General features: G+C 52.4%; 1 protein-coding gene across 1 annotated transcript; it reads right to left on the reverse strand.

Annotated features, from left to right (window-relative positions):
* Nucleotides 1-191: 191 nt before the first annotated feature.
* On the reverse strand, nucleotides 192-17,583 carry IGFBP5 (insulin like growth factor binding protein 5). The gene is made up of 4 exons (XM_061187218.1): nucleotides 16,455-17,583; nucleotides 2,074-2,303; nucleotides 1,652-1,771; nucleotides 192-463 (listed from the first exon to the last, which is right to left on the reverse strand). Exons 1-4 carry the CDS (start codon nucleotides 16,786-16,788, stop codon nucleotides 332-334), a joined length of 816 nt encoding a protein of 271 aa, XP_061043201.1. The 5' UTR covers nucleotides 16,789-17,583; the 3' UTR covers nucleotides 192-331.
* Nucleotides 17,584-17,889: the final 306 nt, after the last annotated feature.

The raw sequence follows: 17,889 nt of genomic DNA on the forward strand, positions 1-17,889 counted from the left end.
TCTCTCTCACACACATCTGCTTCCCTCCCTTTTCTTTCTCTTGTTCTTCCTCTCTTGCCCTCCCTGTTCATTCAACTTGCCTCAAAAAGAAAACCTTTTTTAAAGGGGGGGGGGTGTCTCCTTAGCTTTGTGCATCTCCGTTGTTGCCGTTTTCAAAGTTGAGACCTTGCCAGAGATTCCGAGGTCCTCAGTTTCTTCAAATAGATAGATAAATGTATTTTCTTCCCTTAAATGAGATGAAATGAGTGGCGTCCTGGGGTGGAGGGAGGCGCTGGCTGGAGTCGGGGCTGGGGGGTGGGATGGGGTGAGGGAAAGATGGGGAGGGGACGCGTCACTCAACATTGCTGCTGTCGAAGGTGTGGCACTGAAAGTCCCCGTCCACATACTCCATGCCTGGCAGCTTCATCCCGTACTTGTCCACGCACCAGCAGATGCCACGTTTGCGGCCACGGGAAGGCTTGCACTGGGGTGGGAGAGTGACAGGCAGTGAGGATGGCTGTACCCTGAGGCTCTGCTCCTGCCTGGCCCTTCATCCTCCCTGCCTCAAGACAGATCCTCACCCCCAGAGAGTTGAGGGAGCTGTACCCAACCCTGGGGGCTCTGGTGTCCACACTGCATGGGCGGACGGGGGGAAAAGTGCTGATTTAGGCAGTCTGCCCTTGGCTAGCTCCTACGACTTTGTTTTATGTCACCCATTCAGGGTCCTCCAACTTGGTATTTTCCAGAGAATGATATAACCTGATAATGATCATGATGATGAAAATGATGATAAATTAAATTGTTAAATAATAGTAATAATAGGAGGCATCACTTGTATAGCTGTATCACATACAAGACACCGCTTAACACTTACTATATTGTAGGTACTGTTCTAAGTACTTTATAAAGATTAGTCCATTATTCTTCATAATCATGTGAGAATAATAGGTACAATTATTCTCCTTCTTACATGAGAAACTGGAGGCAGAGACATTAACTAACTGGGGTAAGAGGACACAGCTAGTAAATAGGAGAGCCAAGCACTGACCCAACGCTGTCCGGTTCTTGACTCCTAACTTAGAGGAAGGGTGCCCTCATCAGAGTCATCTGGGGGGGCATTTGTTAGAAATGCAAATTCTCAGAGTCTGCCCGACACCTACTATCAGAAACTCTGGAGTGGGACCAGCAATCAGTGTTTTAACAAGACCTCAGGGTGATACTGATGTCCCAGGAAGTCTGAGATCACTACCCTAAGGTAATGTGTACTCCTTAACGGGCTCAGATGACTGCTTAACCAGCAGTAGGCTTGCCCAAAGGGTAGCCTGGCTGTGAATGGGACACTAAATGATTTCAAGTGGTATGTGGTTAAAACATGTTTTAGAGTCATATATATGTATATATTTAAGTGTGCCTATCAGAAAATAACACACCCAACGTGTGATGTGACGCAGTGATAGAAAGTTTCCTTTTTAGATGAATTCATGTACGTAAGGTGAATCATTAAAACGTCAGTAGATTATAGTGTAGGAGGGAATGGGGACAATCACGATTGTGATGGGTGCAAGGATTTTGGAGGTTTGGGACAAAGTGTTGTTAATGACAGAAATCCAGGCATTTAGAGGTGGAGGTTTCTGGCAAGTGCCCTGAACTTGGGGCTTGGCACGGGGCGTACCTGCTTTCTCTTGTAGAATCCTTTGCGGTCACAGTTGGGCAGGTACACAGCGCGGGGCACCATGCGTGGGCTGGCTTTGAGCTCCTGAAGGGAAGCCTCCATGTGCCTGCGGCAGGGACCCTGTGTGCGGACAGGAGGAGTGAGAGGCGTGGCAGGACCCGCGGGAACCCCCAGGACGTGCAGAAAGCGTGGCTGGGGTATGGGGGCCGTGGTAAAGGGTCTGTACGGAGAGTCACCACCTTTTGTTCCAAATAGCGGCCCGCCAAGGTCTCCCTCCGCCTCACCTGCCGCGCCCCCTGGGCGTACACAGTGCTGCCACGCACGCTCATTTAGACGCGGGGTAAGGTCGAAAGCTGGGGTGGTGGCGGAGGCTGCGGGGTGTGGATGCAGAGGGGGATGGGGAGAGGATCCTTGAGACTCACCTGCTCAGATTCCTGTCTCATCTCAGGTGCAGAGATGACCCGGGGGTGGGCGGTGTTCTCAGCTCCCCCCACGAACTTGGACTGGGTCAGCTTCTTTCTGCGGTCCTTCTTCACGGCCTCGGCCTTCAGCTCGGAGATGCGGGTGTGCTTGGGTCGGAAGATCTTGGGCGAGTAGGTCTCCTCCGCCATCTCGGAGGTGGTCGGCTCCTCGTGCTCGCGGGAGTCTCTTTCTGCAGGGAGAAGGGGGCGGAGGATAAGCCTCTGAGGGCTGAGGCCCAACCGTGCAGAGCCCAAGGCTCGCAGGATTGGGGTGAGGAGACGCGCTCTCTGCCCTCCTGGAATCGTCCAAACTGGGGAAAGCAGGGAAATGAGAACCAGGGCACGAGTCAACACTCGTGTAAGTGGTGGGAAATCTACGGCGACTTCATGGAGTAGGAGAGTGTTAGAAAAGTCAAGCTGATACAGGAGGGGAAGTCGGACAGGAGGGAGAGGATACTCTGGGGATGGGGAGGGCGAGGGCTGTGGGAAGGGGCTTGCTTGCTGGGGGGCTGGCTAAATAGATGGGGTGGTGGCCGGAGGTGGGGCTGCAATGTAAGAACACAATCTGGAGATCTAGGCTGTCAGGGGGAAATAGGCGATGGCCAGAACGTGGACAAGAGGCCAAGTCCATCCTTTTGGTGTTTTCGGAACTGCTGGAGTTGAGATATATCTGGACCTGGGAAACCAAGGGCAGGAGCGTCCTGGGGTGTCTGGACTGGCAGGGTGGTGGGGGCCACCAGGAGGAACAGGAGGAGGGGACCCGGGAGAGCCAGAAATGTGGGGTCTGGAGGGGATCAGTGCCGGCGCCTGGGGGGCACATGGAAGCCCGGGGCCTTGCTTCCTGCTCAGAGCTGGCTCTGTGCTCTGCGCCCTGGGAGGCTGGGACATAACTCAGCTTCAGGCCAAGAGAGGCAGACTGCTGGCTGCGGGTGGAGCCGTTATATATAGCAGTGACTTGGTGACAGTCTATATTTAGCTGACTTATGACCTTTAAAGAACTAGGACTTTGTTCATTTATTTGTCGATCTGTTAATTCCACCCCCCCCCCCGGCCTTTTCTTGGTTCACAGATTTCCATGAAATTCTCATGTCACAGGCACCCTTCTCTGGGTCCCTCCTCTCAGCTCCCTGATCCCACCAGCCTAGACAGACCCAGGGCAGGAGTTCTTCGATTGCTTTTCCCAGGTGGGCAGAGCGTGGGCAGGATGCCCAGGGTGAGAGCAGGTGTAGGGCAGGGTGGGTGCGGGCAGGGAACCCTGTCTTCACTGCCCTCTTTTCTTTTCAAATTCTAGAAAAAGAAAATAGGGCTTGGGGGTGACCCTGAATAACTCAAATAGACTGAAGAAAAATCCAGTTGTCCACCCTGGGCTACCCAGGAGCCGAGATGGCAAGGCATGGGTTGGGAAATAGAAGGGGAGGAATCTGGAGGTGGGGATGAGGAGAGGTGCAGGGAGGGAGCAGTTCTGTGAGAAGACACTGTTTGGCGTCCCCGGGGCAGGAGATTTCAGCCCAGGGGAAGTTCCAGGTGTGTGTTAAGAGAGGTATTTGGAGGCCTGGCCTAACCTGGTCAGGATGGCAGGTGGTAGGAAGCACCCAAGCACCTGTTTGTCTCTGGGCTCGGGATTTGTCAGATTTAATCAAGTAGGTATCCAGTCTTTAAGGCCCTGGCCGGGAAGTTCCCCACCCTAAAGAAGGCTCCAGAGGTTTGCAGTGTTCTGGGTGGTGAGCTGATTTGGGTATTTATCCACAGGAGAGGAAGGGAAGTAGTTTCTGGAGAAGAAGGTGTGAGAAAGCAAATGACAAAGCAGTGGGCAGGCTCTCCCTGAACAAAATTCAGTCCCAGGGTCCCTGTGCCCTTCTGGCCTTTCACTCCCTCTTCCCACCATGTCCTGCCCTGTGCTCTGACTCTATCAAAACCCACTGGGATGATAAATCAACAAGGTGATGCACCTGGTAGGTGGAATGGAGCCTTCTGGAGATTAGCTAACAGTGATATTTTTGGCGTAAACCAACTTTTCCTGGTTGTGGGATTAGCTAGGATGGGGGTGGGATGCAGGGCGGAGCAAGCTGATTTGGGGGACTCTGTGCAAAGTGAAAGATTAGGGCTCTGTTATCTAGTAATTCAGGCCCAAACCTGAGGCCCAGGTCTTGAGGGAGGGGGTGAGGAGAGGAAAAGCGAACCATTGCCCCGTCACATCTTACTGAGTGACTTGACACTTCACTCAGACTCTCTGGGCATCCCCAAGCATTCTGATCCCCACTTGAGCAGTGGGGGAGGGGAGAGGGCAAGAGATGGTTGCCACTGAAAGGCTGGGAGCATTCTGGGTGTGCATGGTCACACGCCTTCCCCGATCAAGACTGTAACCAGATGAGGGGAGGGGAGGAGGGCGAGAGGGCTGGGTGTGGGATGCATGGAGAAAGGATGAGCAACTCCTTTGGGGACTGCTCTGGCCTGGCCAAGAGGGCCAGCAGACTGTCCTCAGGGGCACCTGTGGATCTGGGCTCTTCACCAGGAGAGGTCCCCGGAGCTGCTTACTCCCAGTGGCTGGCTGGTCCAGCTCCCCGAATCCCTCCAATAGACCATCCCTGTGTCCACAAGTACACGCACCCATCCCAGTGGTGCTCTTTCTGGCTCTTAAAGATATCTGGGGTGGGAGTGCCACCCATCTTCTTCTGGTCACCTGTTTTGGGGGCCCCCTGTCCCTTTGGTCAGAGGGTGTGATCCTCCAGATGCCGTTTCACCTTCTCTCACGGAGCTTCTCTCTCTGGCTTTGGTGGTCGTGGAAGTACATTGGCTAATGCCCACCCTCCCCCAACATCAGCAGCCCTTCTCAAGACTCTTCATATTTTAGGATCTTTGAGAAGTGCTGTGGCTGCCCTTAACCTTGAGTCACCCTTCCTGGGAGGAGGATAGGGCTTTTAACAATGGTTCAAGAAACTTTGGGGCAATTTACTTTGACCTCTCTTGGTCTTTTGTCCAAAAGTGTTAGCTTTGAGACTAAGCAAGGATGATACTGGGGAACGAAATGTAGATTCCTGTGCCTTCTTTAAGGAACTCAAAGTACTTTTGCAAACCCTCTGTCCTTCCCCTGGCCTCACCCAGGCCGGGTTCCTGAGGGCATACCCTCCCCAGTTTGCAGTCTCTTTGGCTGTTTCTGAAGGGCAGACTTAAAGTTTTGATGTGCCTCCCGGGTTTCGGTGCCACTTAACCCCATGGGACCTATTACTTAGGCAGCGGGAGAGTCGAGTATCAAAGATACTAATCAGGGTCTTGTGGTCACCTGTAGGCTCCAGAGAGACAGCGGAAACTTGGAGCGGAGCCAGGGCAGAGCCATGAAGATTAAAGGGCTGGAAAGTAAGACTGGAGCTGGGATGCCAGAGCCAACTAGCCCTACTCAGCTGCTTTGTAGCTGAGTCATAAATAGGCTTGCAATTTTGGAAAGGTTTAAGTTTTAGATAAAACAAGCAGGCACAAGCAGACTGGCAGCTTCTGAGCTGTTTCATCCAAAGAAAATGGAGCAAGGTTGCGGAAGGGATTTAGGTGGGATATAAGGGAGGACTTCCTGGTGAAGTTGCCCTGCACGTGAATAGCAATCTAGGGAACTTAGCAATGCAGTAGGTTCTGGAACCCAGTCGACCAGCATGTCAATACCTCCATACGGCCGGTAGGTGGCGGAGGAGACCGATGGCCGCAGAACACGTCCGTGGCACTTCCTTGTAGGGACTGTAAACAATTTTAAAATCTGGAATTTGTGTGCCTCCCTCTCCGACTTCTCTGACAACCACCCCAATCCTCCCCTCTTTGTGTGTCTGCAGCATGCATGGAAAGAGTCAGGGAGATGGACATGCACGGACCGGGAAGGACCCACGGGGGGCCAGGGTGGAGAAGGCAGGTGTGGGGCGGGGGCAATGCTATCAGTGTGTAACCCCCTGCTGTTTCTTTAATCTGCACCTGAAACACCGTCAGGGAAAGAAGGGAAACAGATCTAGGACCTCCCTTCCTATCTCTAGATGTTCTTTTGAAAGGATTCTGCAGAGAGTGGGCAAGGGAATGTTCACTACTGTTCCCTCCTCTGGGAAGCTGTTGAGGCAGGGCCCTTTAACTCCATGATCTATCCAACAGCTAAGGAAGCAAGGGTTCTCATAGTGTCCCGATATTTATCTTTGGATAACTATCTGATTCTCTGCTCTGTTCTGCCCCTAGTCCTGCCACCCGGGCTCTCTGATGGTCCCAGCCCCTGCCGTGTTAGGGTGGGCAACTCAGCTTCTCCTTCATTCATAAGGCGCTGCGCATTCACACTGATGCAGCAACATCCACTGAGGCACTCCCCAGGGCAACACGAAAACGTGCTTGAGGACTGTGCCATCCTCATGTCCCAGTGAACCTTTTTTTTTTTTTTTGGCCACGCCATGAAGCCTGTGGGATCTTAGTTCCCCAACCAGGGATTGAACCAGGGCCCCAGCAGTGAAAGTGCCGAGTCTTAACCACTGGACCACCAGGGAATTCCCCCAGTGACCCTTGAGTGTGTCTGGGTGCAGGCCCAGCCAGTGTGGACCCAGAGGCGTCCCAGGGTGGGCACTGCTCCTCACAGCACAAGTGCCAATGCATGCTCCCTCCCCAAGCCCCACCACTGTCTCCAACCCGTCCTCTCACTGTAGTTCTCCTGCAGGGGCAGGATGCTTTAGCAGCAGGACCAGGCACTTGCTCTTAAGAAGCCTTCTCATCCCACCTGCTCCCCGAGCCCAGCGACGGGGCGGGTCCAGCTGGGGACCTTCTGCTTCCTGCAATCGAACCTTCCACCCTAGGGCTCTTAGTCCTACCTTGGCACCATTAACAGCCCGGGCCCAGCCTGGTGGTTGTTTCCCACACTATCTTGACCTCATAATCAAACTTAGAGAAAATGGGTGGACCAGATATTGTGACTTTGCCTACAGAAATTGAAGAAGCTGAGGTGTACTTGGAATTCGCAGCTTGGGAAGGATGTGGGGCTTTGCCAGGCCACTTGGACCTGGGACCAGTCTCTTTTCCTAGCCAGAAGACAAGAGGGGTTCACCTAGAATCTCTCTACAAGGAATGAAAAGTGGAGCTGGGTTTCCACTGCCTCTCATTCTAGCTCCCTCTGTGGAATTCAAACAGTAAACTTCTTAAGGGGAGAACTTTGTCATTTATCTTGGTCTCTCCAGCATATGGTCTTCAATAAATAATCTTTAAATGGAGAGACGCGTGAATCTGCTCACGAGACAGAGCGCAGGGGGTCTAGGAGCAGTTCTGTAATGCCAGCTGCGGCATGTTAGAGCTCAGTGGATACCCTGAGGGGTCATGTCACCCATGCACCTGCCTTTAAACACAGGAACTGCTGCAGAGGGAACAAGGCGGCAGGGAGGTGAGCCTCACAGGAGCGGGAGGAAGTAGGGTCCCCTGGATTTACTGGGCTTCTTTGATCTAAGACTGTGCTGTCCAATACAGTTGAAATGAATAAATATTAAATCAAATTACAAACTCAGCTTCTCAGTTGCTCCAACCACATTTCTGGTGCTCAATAGCCACATGTGGCCAGTGGCTACTGTGTTGGACAGCGCAGATCGACGACACTTCCATCACTGCAGAAAATTCCCCTGGGCAGCCCGTCCGAGGGCACTGATCCGTGCCTGGGTATGGCTGGATTCTCCGTGCCTCCTCTCCACTTGGCCTTGTTTCCTAGCCAACCTGCAGCCTCCCGCTCTTTGCTACACATAAGGCTTCTGCGAAAATGCTGGATCAGCTGCCCACTTTTTAAAAAAATGTGCGACATGTCTCAGTCTCCTGAAGTTTGACCATTTCCCAGCTGCAGATGCCAAGAGACTCAATTACACTGTGTGTGCCTTTGCATAAAGAAAAAGGGGACGGGGCGGTAGGGAGGGCCGCAGAGCCTTCCAGGGGAGCTGCACCGTCCCCCCTCCTACCCGTAACATCCCTGACCAGTGCCTGCCTTGCCCCAGTCTCTCTTGGAAGACTCTGTTTTCTTTTCCTCTGTGGTTAGTAACAGACATGCATGTTCTGGGCTCTTCTTCACCTGAGTTATGGGCTGAGAAGGGAAGGAGCACTGACTTCCCAAGAGGAAAAGAAACCCAAACGACTGTCATCCTAAGGAACCAGTTGCAAGAAGGGAGGAGTTGCAGAAAGACACTGGAGTGGAGTCTTGCTGACCTGGGGTACATGGCAGAGGCGGGGAGCAGATTCAGAGAGTTAGTGACTGGCCAGTGAGAGCAACAGGCTTAGCCCCCTGAGCTCCTTTACAGCCCCTCGCCATTTCAGGCCAGGAAAACCAACGTGGCTATGTAACATCTCTATCCTGAGCAGAGAAATAAAGACATTGTAGAGCAAAGCAAAGAAACAGAGTCAGGAGTTGGACTACCAGCCCTTGACCTTCAGTCACCCTTCTTGGGAGGAAGATGGGGCTGCTAACCGTGGTTCAATAAATCCTGGTGCAGGTGTACTTTGACCTCTCTTAGTTGCTTCCTCTCCTCTCCTTGCCTTAGTTTTCTCATCTGAGTTATGGGGAGGATGACAACAGCCCCTTCTCCATAGGGTTGTGAGGATTCTATGAGCTGCTACGTGCTAATGAACTCTCAGCGTAGGTCTCTGCCTTTGTAGGTCTCTGTTGCCTCCCACCTCCCTCGTTCCCATCATCAACTAAAACTCTGGTTGCTGTGATATGTGGCTGACAGGTGTCTACCTGTAGATCACAAGATCTCAGGCGCCTTGGACTGAAGAAAAGTCTGCTGGGAAGTGATGGATCTACCTTCTTCTCTGGGAAGTCTGATTGCCAACCTCAGGTGAGAGGGGCTTTGCCCAAGCACTTCTGAGAACCGGTTCCCACTTAGAGAACTCAGCCTGGGAGTTTGTCCTTTGTCTAATCCCATTCCTTCATGCTGCATTAAGGCACTAGGTCTTTTCCCCTAAAGATGGAGAGAGAAAAGATGACCCACCACCCTTCCACAGTGCAGATATGGCAGGTGTCAAGTTGGCGGCACTTCCCGAGAATGAAAGGCTGGGGTCCCACTCACACATCCTCCACTGTAAAGGAAGGATCCTCCTCATTTTTTCCCCCTGGGGACAAACTAGGATTCAGGGCCATGACTCTGGCACACATTTCTTGATCCCTGGGCGGCAGCTGGTGATAAATTTACACATAAGAGATACACACTTATGCACAGCTCCCAAGGTGAGTATCTCCAGCCATCCAGTATCTCTCTAGACTTGGGGAAGGTAGAGCATGCTCAGTAGAAACGTCTCTATCTCGTCCCTATATACACCCCAAACCAGAAGGTAATGGAGGGGTGAGGTGGGGAGCAGCCTTTGAATGGGGGAAGGGGAGATGAGGAGAGGGAGGAAGTGAGGGACCATTTCTCTGACCTGGCCACACTCCCACTGGTGGCTCATTACGGCCCATTCAGAACAGCACAATTAAGTAGCCAAATTCCCTGAAAAGTCCTGTATGACCAGAAGGGGGCGGCAGGGAGCAGATGGTTTGAACACTTTTTTTTTTTCCCCTCCCAACCCTGGTCCCCCTAAGAAGAGAGACTTGCTAGGGGTCAAACAAGGGAGTCTGTCCTGTTTGGCAATTAAAGCTCAGACTCTTCCTTTTTGACTTTTTCGGGGCAGGAGGAGAGTAGAGACAGTAGTTCCCTTCTCAGGTGTGGGAGGGGCTTGCTGGTGGCCTCTGCCCTGTCCAGTTCGGTGGCCACTAGCTATATGTGGCTTTTGGCACTTGAAATGTGGCTAGTGGGACTGAATTTTAAGATTTATTTCTTTTAAATTAATTTAAATTTAAAAATATCCTTGGTTATTGGAAAACTTTTGAGTATATTTAGGGCAACTCAGGTATATGAATCTACTTTTTCAACTGTAAATCTTATGAAGACTAAAAATACAGATCAAGTAGTTCCAATGAAAATTTGGTGTTTGAATTGAGATGTGCTGTAAATGTAAAATACACTTCAGATTTCAAAGACTTAATATGAAAGAACGTAAAATATCTCATTATAATTGCTTATTTTGAGTATATGTGGAAATTATAATATTTTGGATATGTTGAGTTAAAACATACAGTTAAAATTAATTTCACCTGTTTCTTTTTACCTTTTTTAAAAAAAAATGACTCTTAGAAAGTTTGAAATTACATATGTATGTGGCTTGTATTATATTTCAATTGGACAGTGCTGTTCTAAAGGGTCTGGAATGAGAGCCATCTTCACTGAGGTGACAGGGAGACTGGGGAGTAGCATGCCCAGGACAGCTGTAATGCTACAATCTACACAGTTCGGGATAATAGGGGCCCATGTAAAACATCTCTGCAAACCAGCAGAGGTCATATGAGGCTAGGTTCTGAGTGCAAATTCAATCTGGGTTTTGCTTCAGGATTTGGTAAGAGAAGGGCTGATCTCTGATGGTTTAGGTGAGGGATCAAAAATAAGATAACCTATTTATTTTAAAACACCCCCCAGGGCTCACCTGGTGGTCTAAGCCAGGGGTCCCCAGCCCCCAGGCCGCAGACCGATATTGGTCTGCGGCCTGTTAGGAACCAGGTCGCACAGCAGGAGGTGAGCAGTGAGCAAGCAAAGCTTCATCTGGGGCTCCCCATCACTGGCATTACCGCCTGGACCATTCCCCCTCACCCCTGCTTCCGGTCCGTAGAAAAATTGTCTTTCACGAAACCAGTCCCTGGTGCCAGAAAGGTTGGGGACAGTTGGTCTAACCTATTGGGAAGACAGCCTTATCTTATCTGCCTCCTTCTTAAGAAACCCCCAAAGGAGGAGCTGCCCCAGCATCCAGGATGTATGAGGATGGCTCTCAGCAATTCCTCAGGTCAACGTGAGGCCCCCAGCTGTAATCTGGAGGGCTTCCTCTCCTCTCTTTCTGAAAGAGCTCCCACATACCTGACTATGTTCAAAAAGCCGGTGACCTTCTCTCTCTCTTCCTTATCAACTTTTGTGGCATATGGTTTTCTCTCTTTTCTTCTGATGCGCAAATCCCCCGATCACTTCCTCACCCTCATCCCACCCCACCCGAGCTCAGATCTCATCATCTTGCTGCCCGGCTCCATGGAAGCCCATGCTGGTGGAGGCTGGTTGCCATGAGAAGCCGGCCACTTCCGTGCCGTGGGCTCCTTAGAGACTGTGGACCGCTGCCTAGCCAAGGGGCAGCGAGGGCCTGCCTGCTTGCCTGCCCGCATCAGGACAGCTCCCTGTCATTCAGGAAATGAGGTTTGGCACATGGACCTGAAGTCTGGGCTGAACACACTACCCTCCTTGCCCCCATCCCAAACCACTGGCTTAAGCCGCCTTGCTTGCAAGACCGTGCAGAAAAAGGGACGGAACGGGGAGGGATTGAAAATAAAGGGGTACTGCCTTCTCCACTTTGGGGCCACTTCACTTCTTCCCCTCGAATGGAGCACTCCCAGCTCTGAGCTCTTATTTCATCTTCACAACCCGCCCCCCCCCCCAGCTCCCCCCGCCCCCTCCACCCCCCCCAAGCTATGGGATGACAGCCTCGGGTGATATTTGCCAAAGACCTCATTGCAGGTTAGACCAGGCTCAGGCCAGAGCCCTAGTGACTTAAGGAAGAAAGCCAGGGAGAGCGGAACGGAGGCCTAGGCTCAAGAGAATTCTAAGGCTGAGTTCTAGCCCTGGCTGTGCCTCTAACCCTGCACCTAATTCTGGGCTAGTGACTTGCACTTTGGGCTTCAGCGTCCTCATCTGTAAAATGAGGGCCTTGACTGCCATGATGCCATGATCACTGCAGGTTCCTTCCAGCTGTAGCATTCTTTGGCCAACACCCAGACAATTCCTGGAGAGCTTCTCGGACCTAGCTAAGCTGAGTGGCCAGGCAGGAAAGGCCACTTTGCCGCTCATAGAGATTTCCAGTCACTTCTCTGGATTTATATTTAAGAAGGAAAAAAAAAAGACATCATAACAGAAATTATGGCAAGAATTGGAGCTTGAAACAAGAACGGGGGATTCTGTGGATATGGGGAGAGGGGACCAGAAGCTTAGAACTGGCTTTTTTTGTTTATTTGCTTATTTCTTTCTGCAGATATGTAATCAATCTTATTGTTTTGGAAAACATATGTCCAGATTACACTTGAAGGATGGTCTCTGGGGATTGCAACTTTTGGACCTACCATAGTAAAAATGCAAAACAAAATCTCAACCAAAACCCCACCAAACAGCCTCCGCCCGCTTCACTTCTGCTTCCAGTGGGACCTCATTGGTACCTGGTCTGTTTACGATGTCCTTCCAATTTCTGGAGGCAATAGACCTGGAGTGTGGTGGTCCCTTCTCCAAAATTTTATTTTCCATACATTAAATAACTCAGTTTCAAAGACACTGCTCACGTACAAAGTAAAAACTTTAGATAACAAAAATCACCTTCTTTTCCTGTTAGCACCTTCCCCCTCACCCCCCCCCCCCGCCACTCCCCATTAAGGGGACCAGGGTTTCTGCTGGGATTCCTGCTCCCATGCCCTTTGCTGTAACCCTCATGGTGACCTCTGGCTCCTAGGTCAGCCTGGCCCTCCCTCTGCAGCTGCAAGCCCACCTGCCTGCTCAAATCCAATCCCAGCCCCAGGACCAACGCACAGCTGCTCCAAGTTAAAACTCAAGCCCTCAGGGGAAGGCCTTGGAGTTGGGGGATGGAGAAGGAGGTGGGATGGGAGGGAGGGATAATAAAGGGGTCAGGGTGGAGGTGGGGAGGGTAGGGGGAGAAGTGGAAAGAAAATGAGCTCTCACTGTGGCCAACTGTGCTTGCTCTTCCAGTCTGAGCTGACAAAGCAGAAAGAGGGGGAAGGGAGGGGAGGGGGAAGGCAAGAAAAGTCAAGTTAAAAGCACCCTCTCTTGTCTTCCCAGCTCCCATTTTGGTTGGCTCAGGGCACAGCCAGCCTCTCAAAGACTTGTTTCAAAGGGAGGGGATACGGGTGGGAAAAGAATCTGTCTCCTTCAGTTTTCCATTATCTTGTTCAACCCAGACAAAAATTTGGTCAATAAACCTAACCCTGGAACTTGATTTCAACATGGCATTTGGACCAGGCTGGGAATGGAAGCCAGGGTGATGGAGGGCCAAACCCCTCAAAGAAGCAAAGGCTGAATTCATTTTTATTTAGGTAATTTTTCTTTCTTTCCCAGAAGCATATTTTCTGTTCTTCCTCTCTTATTTCTAAATGACAGAACTGAAACCCAGAACCCACTTCTCCCTGTATCCCAAACTTAATGTCTCACAGGCACAAGAGAGATCTTCCAGACACGGGCAAGTATGTGCGCCAGTAAAGCCACAAGGCTCCTTCTCCAAACAATGCCCAGAGCAAAGCTCGGTCCTTCCTTGACTCGACCCAGCTCACCCATATTTATTGAGCTTGGTCCAATAAATAACTCCTGTCTCCCGCCTCCCTCTAACCCTCACACACATTGCCCTCTGTTTCTATATCTATCTTTGCCTCTGAACTGGCCAGAATAAAATGCAGGGCCCGGAGCGCTCCCAGCACCAGGCTCGCGGGCGGACTCCCTCTCCCGTTGCTCAGCAACGCGCCTAGCAAAACACCAGTCCCCTCCCGCCCTCCGCTCTTCCTCCCAGAAGCTTTGGCTGCCTGCCATCTCGCTCTCCTCAGCTCCCCATTTCTGATTCTAGAAATGCACTTTTTTTTTTGTTTTGGTTGGAAAAAAACCCCTAAATCTATATCTCTCTCTCTATACATATATTTTTTGATATATGTGAATATGTATATTATCATCTATGTCTGTATCTAAATCTGGGGCAAATCCAAGTGCGCACTGCTGGTATCGGTAGGGAGGAGTGGTGGTGGAGTGTCGGGGGGCAGTAATTTTGGCTAAAGGAGCTGACATTCTCCTCCCTCTCTCTGTTCGTTGAGCTCTCTTTAAGTACCGTCGCTGCACCATCTCCAACTTTTGGGGGACCCACCCAGTGGTTTTCGAGATGAAAAGCTCTAGCCAGGAGAGCCCACCCCCATCCCATCTGTCCGGGAGGAAGGCGTCAACTCCGGCCACCGGTCAAGGGCAGCCATCCAGCGAGTACAGTGGGTTAGGCACCTGCTTTAGGCGGGTGGAGTCCTCCAGAGGGATTGGGATGGGGATGGGGGAGGGGGAGGAAGGCTGCTCCGTGTTGGTCCAGAGGCACCTTGAAGGTGGGGCCTGAGGAAGGGGCTGCAGAAAAGTCTAAAAGGCATCTTGCTTGGGGCAAAAGCGTGTGTGTGTGTGTGTGTGTGTGTGTGTGTGTGTGGGTTGAACTGGAAAGTTGGATGCGCCCATTTGCTCTCCCAGCAACTGCGCGCGCGGGCACCCTCCACACCAACCACATCACACCAACCACACGGTTGGGCAAATAAAAATGGGGCCAGAATGCGGCTGAGCGATACCTTGCATGCTTTCGATGTGACCGGATTGTTACCCAGAGCGCTCGCTTCCAAGCCAGGAAATCGATTCATACCCCCCCCCCCGCTCCCCGCCCCCCCACCCCGTGCTAAGCTTTTCCAAATCCACATCCCACAAGATGAAGGCGAGGGGGACCGCCTTTGAAAAGTGGCTCTTAATAAAAATAACTTCACAAACCGGCCTCTGGGGCCTCCGGGGCCTGCACGTTGCTCTCTCTCCCTTTTTGCAGGCTGCAATCTGGAGAAAGACTACCTCTTGCAAAGCTGGAGGGACGGCCTCCGGCGACAGGCAAAACCTGCAGGGTTTGTGGGCATCCAGGTCGAACCCAGGAAAGGTCTCCTGCCTCTTGTCAAGCGCCAACGCACTCCTTTCCTACATGACAGTGTCTGTAGTTTGCAGTTAAGAAAACTCATGTTGGGGTGCTCGTAATGGAAGGGGATAGGAGGGAAGAAGAGCATTGTCCCAGTAATAAAATACCACACAGAATAAACATTATTTAGCCAAGTCTGAACCCCTTTGGGAGAAGACCGATAACGACGTCTCAGAACCCAGACTTTTGTGTAGAGTTCATTACATTTTTGCTAAAAATCTAAGATCAAGTAACTTTCCAAAAGGAAGCCCAGTCTAAGGGGCGCAGAACTGTTCTGATTGAACAAGTAGCTCTGTCAACCTTTTAAACCCTAGACTCCTGGCACTGAGACTTTGGGGGCGGGGCAACCCGGAGGCGGGGCTACTTGGAGGCGGAGGGGAGGCTCCGGGAGCGTGGCTTTTCCGTCTCCGCCCCCTTGATTTTGCATTCTGCGTTTCCAGGGCCCCTCTTCCATTTACACCACGCCCACTTGTGATCTGGTTTGAGAGCTTGAGGGGCAACGCGGGAGAGTGGGCGATTAGCACTGGCGGGGAAGCTGTGATGTCTGAATTTCATGTCTCTTCTGGCTTCCCAACCCTGTATCCACCTTTCTTCCTAGGTAAAATCTGAATTGGGGCACGGGAAAAGGAGTTAGATTCGGGGACAAACACCAGCCCTGGAACACCAAACCCTTCCTTCTTATCCTTTTCCATCACTCCCGCCCTCCCCCACTTACCGCCTCCCCACCTTCCCGCCGCCTCTGAGCTTGGCTAAAGTAATCTTTCCCTTCCAGGGAGGAAAAACGGTATTTTGCATTTCAGTATGTTGTATAATTGACCACAGTCAATCCGATCAAGTCAAGAGCAATGGGTGTGCACGTGGGAGGGGCATCGAAGTCCCCACCCAAAAGGCATTAGCTACCAAGGGTGCGTGCGTGTGTTATGTGTGCATGTGAGTGTGCGTGTGTGTCTGGTGGGGTAGGAGAATAGAAACGTCAAGGAGGGACTGGGGGGGTGGGTAGGGGGCTGGGAAGGACAAAGGTGGAATTACCACAGAAGACCGGTGACGCCTCTCTCTCTCCAGGTCCCCAGTTAAAGCAATATTTTAACAAAAGACATTATTTTTTTTCAAGTTCAGGAAAAAAACAACAACAACAACAAACCCACCCCACAACATATTGGGTAGATGGGGGTGGTGGAGAGGGGGTTAATAATGTAAGGTGTACATTTTCGGACTGGAGATTGAGTACCTGGGGATTTGGACCTAGAGACTGAATAGGATCTTAGAGTCAGTGTTTAGTCGAGGGGGGAGGGGTGGGGTGGAGGAGGTGTGGGCAGGAGCGAGGAGAAGGAGCGAAAACAGGGAGAGCCTCGGCTAGACCGTAACCCCGGGTAGCAGGATGGGCCAGGGTTCCAATTCCGAGGGGCAAGGACCCTCCCCGCCCTCCTCCCGGGCTGCACCCAGGCTCTAAGCCACTTGCTGGGCAGAGCGCGCCGGGCCAGCCTGCGCAGTGTCCCCCGTGTCCCCCGCCCGTGCGCCGCGTAGCTGCCTGGCACACTGAGCGCGCTCACCGATCTTGGCTTGCTCGCGGTAGCTCTTTTCGTTGAGGCAAACCCCGCGGCCGTGCAGCAGGGCATGCAGCGGCTTCTCCTCGTCCTGCCGGGGAAGGCAGCGCAGCCCCTGGGCGCAGCGCTCAGTATAGACGCCGCACGACTGCCCCTCGGCCAGGGCGCAGGTCATGCAGCAGCCGCAGCCTGGCTCCTTGACCAGCTCACAGCCCAGGGGGCTGGGGGGACACATGGAGAGGGCTTTCTCGTCGCAGGGCTCACAGTGCACGAAGGAGCCCAGGCCCTGGGCCGGTCCCGCACAGGCGGCCAGAAGCAGGAGGACCGCGGTGAGCACCATCTTCTCCGAGTCTCCCCTTTACCTGGGGCGGGGCAGGAGCGCGAGAATGAAGGGAGAAGGGGGCCAAGAGGGCGCGCGGAGAATTGCTTTTTCTTTTTAAAATTTCTGGCAGGTAGAGCAGGTGGCCTCCCCCAGACAATTGCAAAATGTAGGGAGCGATGGAGGGCTGGGGTGCCTGCAAGCAAGTCTCAGCTGCAAAGATTACGGACTTGCAACAGGTAGGGGAAAAAAGAGCAGCGCCAGGTGCACGCAGAGGGCTCGGAGGCCGGAGAAACAACCCCTCCCCAAGCCTGACCTGGTCAGAATTGCGGGGGGGGGGGCCAAAAATTGTTCACTCCAAAACCACCACCGGAATAATGAGCTCGGAGGCTGTGGAGGAGGGGGTGCGGGGGGAGAAAAATAGATTCGTCTTAAAAATTTTTGTTTAAAATCTCAAAGTACACCCGGCTCCTTTCTAACCCTCAGCTGCCAGCGGCGCGCGGCTGCCCCGGAACAGGTAAGAGGCGGCGGCTGCAGTCGCGAGGGTGGGGGGAAAATGTGGAAATCGAGAAAAAAAAAAAAAAAAAAGACCAAATCCAAGCCCCTAACACCTCTTTTCTCCCACTCTGCCAGCACCTCTTCGAAATTCGCAGGTTCTGCGTGAAGCCCGAAGCAGGGTGCAAACGGAGGAGGGGGTAATGAAAAGGAGGAAAAAAAAGAAAAGAAAAAAAAAAAAGAGTAAAAAACCCACACCGCTTTGCAGCTCTTTCCTAGCTCTTTTTCTCCGGCAGAAGTTTCCAAAGAGACTACGGGCTCCGGTCGAGCAGGCGCTTTTAAATAGACGGCCCCTGGCTGCCAGCCAGTTTGTAGCTGCAATTTGAGCTCCCCAACACCCAACCCAGGCAAGGATGCCAAGGAGTACAAACTCACACGGGGTGGGGGTGGGGAGAGGCCTTCTAGACACACGGGGGCTCCCCTTCGCCGCCCGAACAGCGCCCTCCTCTCCCGGAGTGGGAGAAAGGGCCGCGGGGGACGGGGCTCGGGCTGCCCAGAGCGGGGAGGAGGCGGGGGGCGAGTGAAGGGGAGCTCTTCGCAGCACGGTGGATACAACACGGAGTAACT

Source organism: Eubalaena glacialis, chromosome 1 (genome assembly GCF_028564815.1).
Source record: "Eubalaena glacialis isolate mEubGla1 chromosome 1, mEubGla1.1.hap2.+ XY, whole genome shotgun sequence".
Taxonomy (NCBI): Eukaryota; Metazoa; Chordata; class Mammalia; order Artiodactyla; family Balaenidae; genus Eubalaena; species Eubalaena glacialis.